Source organism: Helianthus annuus, chromosome 17, assembly GCF_002127325.2.
Source record: "Helianthus annuus cultivar XRQ/B chromosome 17, HanXRQr2.0-SUNRISE, whole genome shotgun sequence".
Lineage (NCBI taxonomy): Eukaryota > Viridiplantae > Streptophyta > Magnoliopsida > Asterales > Asteraceae > Helianthus > Helianthus annuus.
In genome coordinates, this window is record NC_035449.2 from 116,784,548 (window position 1) to 116,792,440 (window position 7,893).

The 7,893-nt window shown below is 38.0% G+C and overlaps 1 protein-coding gene across 1 annotated transcript; it reads right to left on the reverse strand.

Moving 5' to 3' along the window:
• Window positions 1-330: 330 nt before the first annotated feature.
• Window positions 331-1,020, reverse strand: LOC110925798. The gene has a single exon (XM_022169630.2). The coding sequence runs from the start codon at window positions 1,018-1,020 to the stop codon at window positions 331-333; it is 690 nt and encodes a 229-aa protein (XP_022025322.1).
• Between the last annotated feature and the right edge of the window lie 6,873 nt (window positions 1,021-7,893).

The following is a 7,893-nucleotide window of genomic DNA, read 5'->3' on the forward strand; positions in this document are numbered from 1 at the left end:
CTTTAGAAAGTACACTATATTTAGTTATTATAAAAAATATAAAATCAAAAGAAATATGACTTTAGACAGATTTGAAGAGTATTTTAATGTTTTCTTGTTAAACATATATTTAATGTGTATAACTGAACTTATTAAAATCTCACGTTGCAAACATTTTTTATAATAGTAAATTTGATTATTCCACTTTTATTTAAGAATTTGATACAAACTTTTAACAAACATTGTGCATTTCATTAATGGTCATTTCTTAGATAATTCTTTATTCCACTTAATTTTTTTATTTCTCTACATTCCACCACATTTGATATATCATAATATCATACCAAATTATCAATTCCTATATTTAGCCTTGTACTCCTTCCATAGTTGATTTACCGATTTTCCTGTCAAGTCTTCAAAATACTTGACATCATAATCAAACCTCATTTTCTTGTTAAGCTTTGCCACAAACCCAGGGACGATCCCATCACAATATTCAAGAAAACGGGCAGTGAAATCGTACCCTTGATCCCAACGATCGCCCTGTCCTGGTTTTGCAAACCCTTCTTGTGCGTATCCTGCTATTAATTTTGTATAATCTGCGACCCCTTCGACCAACTCCAAGGGTGTATGACCCTCACCATCCCATTGAAAACAATGTGTCATTTCATGGTAAAATAGGGATGTGAATTGCCATTTCAAGTCTCCTTCGTATCCTTTTAAATATATGGAACTAACATTAATGTTGTTACCTCCCCATTCGATTGCTTCGGCTCCATCGAACTCTACAATGTAAACATTCACAGAATCTATTGGGTTTCGTTCTGAGGGGTCGTTTTGCTGGAAGACTGTGGACCATATGAAGTTGTTGATGGTACCCATTATTTGCTTTGTGTAGGGAATTCCAATTTCGTTGGTGAAACGGATGCCGCCTGGGGTGTCGGCCGCAAGGTTTGTTACATAGTAATCCACCGCTGAAATTGTAGGGAAGGATAATGAGTAGGTTAGGAGGGTAAACAAGATAAAGGATTTGGGAGCCATGATTTATTTAGTAATAATATGAAGGTGCATGAAATCATGAATATGATAATTGTATCATATGGATATATATATACACACATACACACAAAGAGACAAGATGTAACTGAATTTTATTATGTACATTCTAGTGCATTTATCTCAAGAATTTTTATTTCAAATGGGGATATGATGGATTTCCTAAATATAATATTTTTATTTATAACTTTCTATATGTTGAAATCTTCTTATTAACTAATCATAAACTCTTACCAAAATAAACAAAACGGGAATATCATGGATTTCATTTCATGAATTGTCAAACTCTTACCTACTAGGCAATAATAATAATTGGTACTAGCAATTTGATAAATAGCAATCCTAATTTTTAATTTTTTTGCCACGTGCAATTTTCATCTAAATGATAAGTAATTTCAATTCGTCCACCCTTGATGACCAATTGACCGATTTATCCTTCATCAAAATGTTGCAAATTGTTTTAAAATTACATAAATGAAAGCTAGAATCACATACAATTACTTCTCTATTACAATGATATTCCCTTTGACAACAAAAATGAATGTTAGCAGTGCATTGGTCAAATTGGCGATGCATATTATTTATTATTGGGAAAAAATCATAGTTGTTATTACCAAAATCCATATTATCCTTGTATTAGAGGACCCGGGGTGGGAGCTCACATCACGCGTTATAAATTGACAACGCCGTTATACACGGCCGCCGCTACCATTCACCACGCGTGAATAAGAAAACGCGTTAAACACATCACGCGTTGAAGTTTGATCAAATGAATGTGTATTACTTGTATATTGGGTATTAATACTTGTACATTGGAATCCCATCACTAGTGATACCACCCCCCTACATTTCTATCACTAGTGATAGAATATTGGTTGTACACATGGCATGACTTGATTGGATAGTGGGAGTGATAGATTCTATCACTAGTGAACCACCCCTAGTCCTCTTATCCTTGTATATTAAAATTAAAAATGAAACACAATGAACAGTAAATCAAACAATAAATCAGGAAAATAAGGTATCAAATTTATCAAACCGGGTATATTTTCGGTGTCAAATCGGTATCGACTTTTAACATTTTCGGTATCGGTTCGGCAACGGTATTCAGCGGTTTTTACCCTCAACTACCGGTACCGTACCAGTACCGAACCGTACCGTACCAGGTATATTCGGTACCGGTACCCACTTTTGGGGATTTTCGGTAACGGTTGGTACCGAGCTCATCAAATCCTGTAGCGACGCAAGTAATTGCACCGGTTTAGATTATTTGTCATACACAATCCAATGACTAGTAACATCATCAAGGGGATGAGCAAATGGTATCGGGAACCGGTACTGGTATCAAATTTACCAAACCGGGTATATTTTCGGTACTGAATCGGTACCGACTTTTGACATTTTCGGTATCAGTTCGGCACCGGTATTCACCGGTTTTTACCCTCAAATACCGGTACCGTACCAGTACCGACCGGTACCGAACCGTACCATACCAGGTATAATCGGTACCGTACCCACTTTTGGGGATTTTCGGTAACAGTATTTTCGGTACCGGTTGGTACCGAACTCGTCAAATCCTGTAGCAACGCAAGTAATTGCACCGTGTAGATTACTTTTCATACAAACTGTAAGTAAACTGTATTTCGTTTGATTGAGGTTTTATATACACAACAACTTATTTTGTTTTCTTTTTTGTCTTTTTCTTTAATGAATGAATTGTAGCATGTAAAATTAACTTGTATATTTAGATTATTGATGAGAAAATCGTATCAAATCCTGTAATCAAACCGGTATCGTATCGGTACCAAATTTACTATACCAATTATTTTCGGTACCAATTTGGTACCCACCTTTTGGCGTTTTCAGAATCGTTACTTTCGGTTCGACACTGGTCTAGCACCATACCTGTATTTACTGATTTTTACCTTCAAATACCATATCATACCATACCATATCGTACCGAGCATTTTCGGTGCAGTTACCTAACTTCGATGATTTTCCGGATCAGTACTCTCGGTACCGTTACCAGTACCGAGCTCATCCATATTTTACGTGTTAGCATCGTAATAACTAAACTGAAAACAACTGAATTTCCAACGTGTAGGACGTGTGGGTCATATTATTAAATATTAGTTTATTTAAACTCGTTTTTTTAGGACGCAGTGACTATCGTTACCACGTCATTGTTATTTATGTTTTGATTTTCTTTATCTGATTGCCGTTGCCGACACGCGTTTTGCAGACATCAGGTCCCCGCCGTAACGCGCGGGCGGAAAATTAACTAATTACCTATTAATAATAATAAACTTTTGAATTAGAAAAAAACAAAAAAAAATAACAAAAACATAATGAATACGTATTATAATAACTTTTATTATTGGATAGTAATTAGTTACATAATGAAAAATAACAAATAAAAAGTTGTTAATACTTAATGTAATGCAATGCAATGCAATATAGGATTCGTTTCAATTAACAACTACCATGAGTTGTGAGAACTATGAGAACTCTACTTCCCACGAGAGATGGGCCACCATTTTTTGCACAAACGTAGATGAAATGTTATAAACACATTTGTAAAAACAAAAAAAAATTGTCAAGTCGTGTTAGGATCTGAGTTTGGATTGATTGTGATTTGTGTTTGATTTAAGATGAACAATGAAAGAGTAGTGCAGCGGAAATTAAATGGAAACAAACTTTTCACAATCAAACAGGAGAAATGCTTTCAAACATACATTTTCAACAGAGAACCAAATGCTTAAGTTTATTTCAAACTTTGATTACACTTGCATGTATGCTTACAAACTCCCCCTCAGCCCGAACTCAGTAATTTGTTCGTGCAGGAAGAAGATGGTGAAGAGCTAAGTAGAACAGTACAGAGCACTGTTCTATTTATAGGCACGAGCAAACCACTGAAGCATCTAAGCTGATGTCACCATGAAAGTGACATCTAACCTCCTAACAAACTCTAACATCTGACCTATACAAGCACTGTTATGCTAACAACTGTTATTACAATACAATTCATAAAGTGAACTAAACTACTGCTGCATCTTTCCACTGATGTGAACCCAGCAGTGCTTTACATAACCAGCAGAGCTTGACTTATAGCAGTAGATTAAACAGCAGAGCTTTAGTCTTCCATCAATCTTTAGCTTGGGCATCAGTTGTTGGTCAGTAGTTTGTAGCAATCAGTTATTTGGAGGTCAGCATATGTTGAACCCACTTTCAAGGGGAGAGATTTGAAGCATAACATCTGCTTATTCTGGATCCACTGCCCTAATCCAGTTTTGGCTTTAATTATCTGTTCCTCTGATAGGGTTCAATCCCAACAATCTCCCCCTGGAACAGATAATGCCAAAACTCTTCATTATTGGAAGATCTTTATTGCCTCATCAACAGTTCCCTTATTTGTCCTTTCAGTTGAAGTTCAAAGGTTAAGGCATCTGTGTCATCATCATCCCTGCTAAGTGGAAGATCAAGGAGATCCTGCAAATCTTCAAAACTCAGGCCAAGAGCTTTTTCCCTTGATATTTTCTTCACTTCTCCACTAGACTTGATCACTGTCAGTACGTGGGTCTGTTTGTCAGTTTTCCACTTTAGTACTTTTGAGTCTGGTGGGTTTCTTGGGAGATTTTTATTGGATGAGGTGTTTGGTGATGCAGGCCTATTCATGGCTGACTGAGCAGTACTTGCAGGTTGATTCAGCTCAAGAGTTTCTTCAATCATTCTCTTTATGCCCTCTTTCACAAAGTCATCACCAGCCATTAACTCTTGAATTGATTCAGTACCCAGCTGATTTTGATCCCTTCTTTTGTTGATGGCAGCACCAGCTGGAGCAGTGGCTCTTTTGACTTGCAGCTTTGGTGGTCTTGTTGAGACCTCTGCTTTGGAATAGTCAGGTTTTTGTGGAACTTTTGGATCCTTCTTTCTTAGTTCCTCCAACCTTTTGTAGGTGGCCCTGACCCTGTCTTCTCCCCACTTTGACACAGAATTCTTTGACCCATAGTCAGCTGCTATGAGCTCCTCTTTCATTCTCTTCGTCTCTAAAGCCTTGTCAGATACAAACTTTTTGAATTTTTCAGGAGGAGTATGTTTGACCTTATTTTTGATCATTTCCTGAATCCTGGCTGCTTCACTTTCAAGCTCAGGAATGGTCCAGTCTTTGTACATATACTTCTCTCATTTGTATTTCTTGTAAGTCATGATATTTTCAATGTAGTCTTTTCTCAAGGTTTCATCTGCCCTTTCTGAGATTTGCTGACATACATTTTTAGCAAATTGTTCCAAAGATCTGACTTGTGTAAGTAGAAACTGATAGTTCTGCTGAATTTCTCTATCAGACTTCCCTTGTGTATTTCTCTTTGAGATATCCTCTGCTTGCTTAGCCTTGATGTTCAAATATTCTTCAATGTTGTTAGGCCTGGGATATCCTTCAACTGATGGCAAACTCCTTTTAGCAGGGTCATCCTCATAATAGAAAGATTTGATTTCTTCTCTAACTGCTATGAGTTCCAGAGGAAATTGAACACCTGCAGGAGGTAATGGCTTTTGAATTTGAGCTGAAGAGAGAGGAATGGGATTTGGAATTGTGATAAGTGATAGAGGTTTTGAAGATGTTGGTGGTGGTGAAATGTCATTGTCTTTCAAAATTAGCCTTCTCCTTTTTGGTTGAGGAAAGACTGATGATGTTTTGAGTGGAGCAGTGGTAGTGATTTTGGTGGCAGTGGTTTGTGATTGACTAACAGTTGTTGAAACAACTGGTGTCTCAACCACTGTTGTCATTACATCAGATGTTGTAACATCTGGTGTCTTCTGCTTTTTGGCAGGAGGTGATGAAAGATTGGCTATTTTTGGTGGTAAGATGGTGGTAGTGGTGTGTGTTGTAGTGGTGTGTGTTGAAGTGATGGCAGGTGTTTGGATGACAGTTGTTGAAACCACTAAGGTGTCAGCAGCTGTTGACACAGCAGATGTTAAAACAACTATTTGGGTGGAAGTTTGATGTTGGGGGCTTTTGGATGGTGGTTTTGGAGTATGCTTTGTGGGTCTGGATGGTATGGATTTGGGTTCCCTTACTTTTCTAGTGGGATTTCTTTTTAACACAGGATTTTGAACATCCTCTGATTCAGAACAACCCTGCGCATTCAGCTCCATGAAAGCTCTTTTCTCCTCATTCCACCTTGACATATCCTTTGCCGCTCTATCCCTTTTTACACTTGCTACAACTTCATCAAGTGCATTTTGGGTAACATCAACCTTTTTGCTACCATTTGGCATGGGAATGTTTCTGGTCATAGCATCCTTTTCTGGTTCTACATACAAACCATCATCTATACTCTTCTTTTTCCACTCCTGAATTTTCTCCCCCTTTTTGGCATTATCTGGAGGTAATTGATCAAAGAAAAGAATAGTGGGAGGAGCAGTGCCAGTGGTTTTCAAAATGTGGGCCTTTATAGCCTTGATACCAGCTTGAGTGTTTTTAAACCTGGACTCCATGTTTCTCAGTTCTTGTACATGTATGGCATGTTGCTGATCAGCCATTTTCTTTTGCTGTTGGAGAAAAGGTTGAAATAAGTTCCATATCTCATCTGCAGCAGATGCTTGTGGTGGAGCAGGTGCTTGAGGTGGAACAGCAGTGGATTGCACCTTTGGTACCTTCAACAACTGATGCAACATTTCTTTGATTTCTACAACAGAAGTATCTAGTTTTTCAACTCTGGCCGTCAATTCTTGGTACTTTAAACCATCACCCAACCGAATGGGATCATCTGATTTCCCACTAACAGTGGTTGTAACAGTGGTTGATGCAGGGAGTGTACTCCAAGTATTAACCACTGATGCCCCTTTTTCTTGGTACTGGGGTCTTCTTCCTTCAGCACTTGATAATCTTTTGAAACAAACTCACTAGTGGATATCAGAGATGCTATAGAAGGAATTGCCTCCAAGGAAGTCTTATTGAGGTAACCACTGTCCAAGTGTAAACCAGTGGGTTCAACACTTGTAGTGGCTGCTTCACTTGGAATACAACCAAGAGTTACTTGTAACTCAAGGGGTGTAACCTCCTCAGGTTGTGTTGGTGGGTTAGCAAAGATTGATACATCAGGCCCAGTCTATTGTTGAGGCATATTCTCATGGACAGGTGATTGAGAAGGACTGGTTTGTGCCTGGTTCAAATCAATTGCATCCAACAAAATCTTTATATTTAGTGGAATTGTGGATGTGAGGTTGGGTGTAGAAAGAGAATTTGCCCCGGGCATTGGGTTGTGGATGATGGAAGCAAGTGATTCCAGAGCATCATATTGTGGTGTCCCTATTTGTACAACCTGTTCTTTTTGAGAAGAAGCAGGAGGAGTTTCAGCCATGGGTTGAGATATTTCTACCAACTGTTGTGAGGAAGTAGCAGCAGTGGTTTGTTGTGACTTTTGTGTTGTCACAGGCAGTTGCTCTGGTATCTCATCCTCCATAGTTGCCTTTTTTGATAGGTCTGGGGGTTTATGGATTTTCTTTTGTTTTGGCTTTTTGTGGATTGAAGGTGTGGGTTTCAAAGCAGTTGTTCTGCTGCTTTGATCACCTTGAGCAGTGGGCTCAGCAGCAGATACCTGAGGAGCAGTGTTTGCTGCTAAATTCTGCTCAGGCACATCTGCTTGTGTTTTGCAAGGTGTTGACATTCCTGTAAATGTTTCAGCAGTTAAGCTATTTATTTGAAACGATTCACCTTGTTTTATTGTAGAAACATCATCCTTAACAAATTTCTTTTCAAAATAATAGCTTAGAAATCTTGGAAAAAGTAAGAATGACTTATTTTCAACATTTTTAACTAAATCATTAAAAATTTCCTGAGAATAACTGAAATCTTCA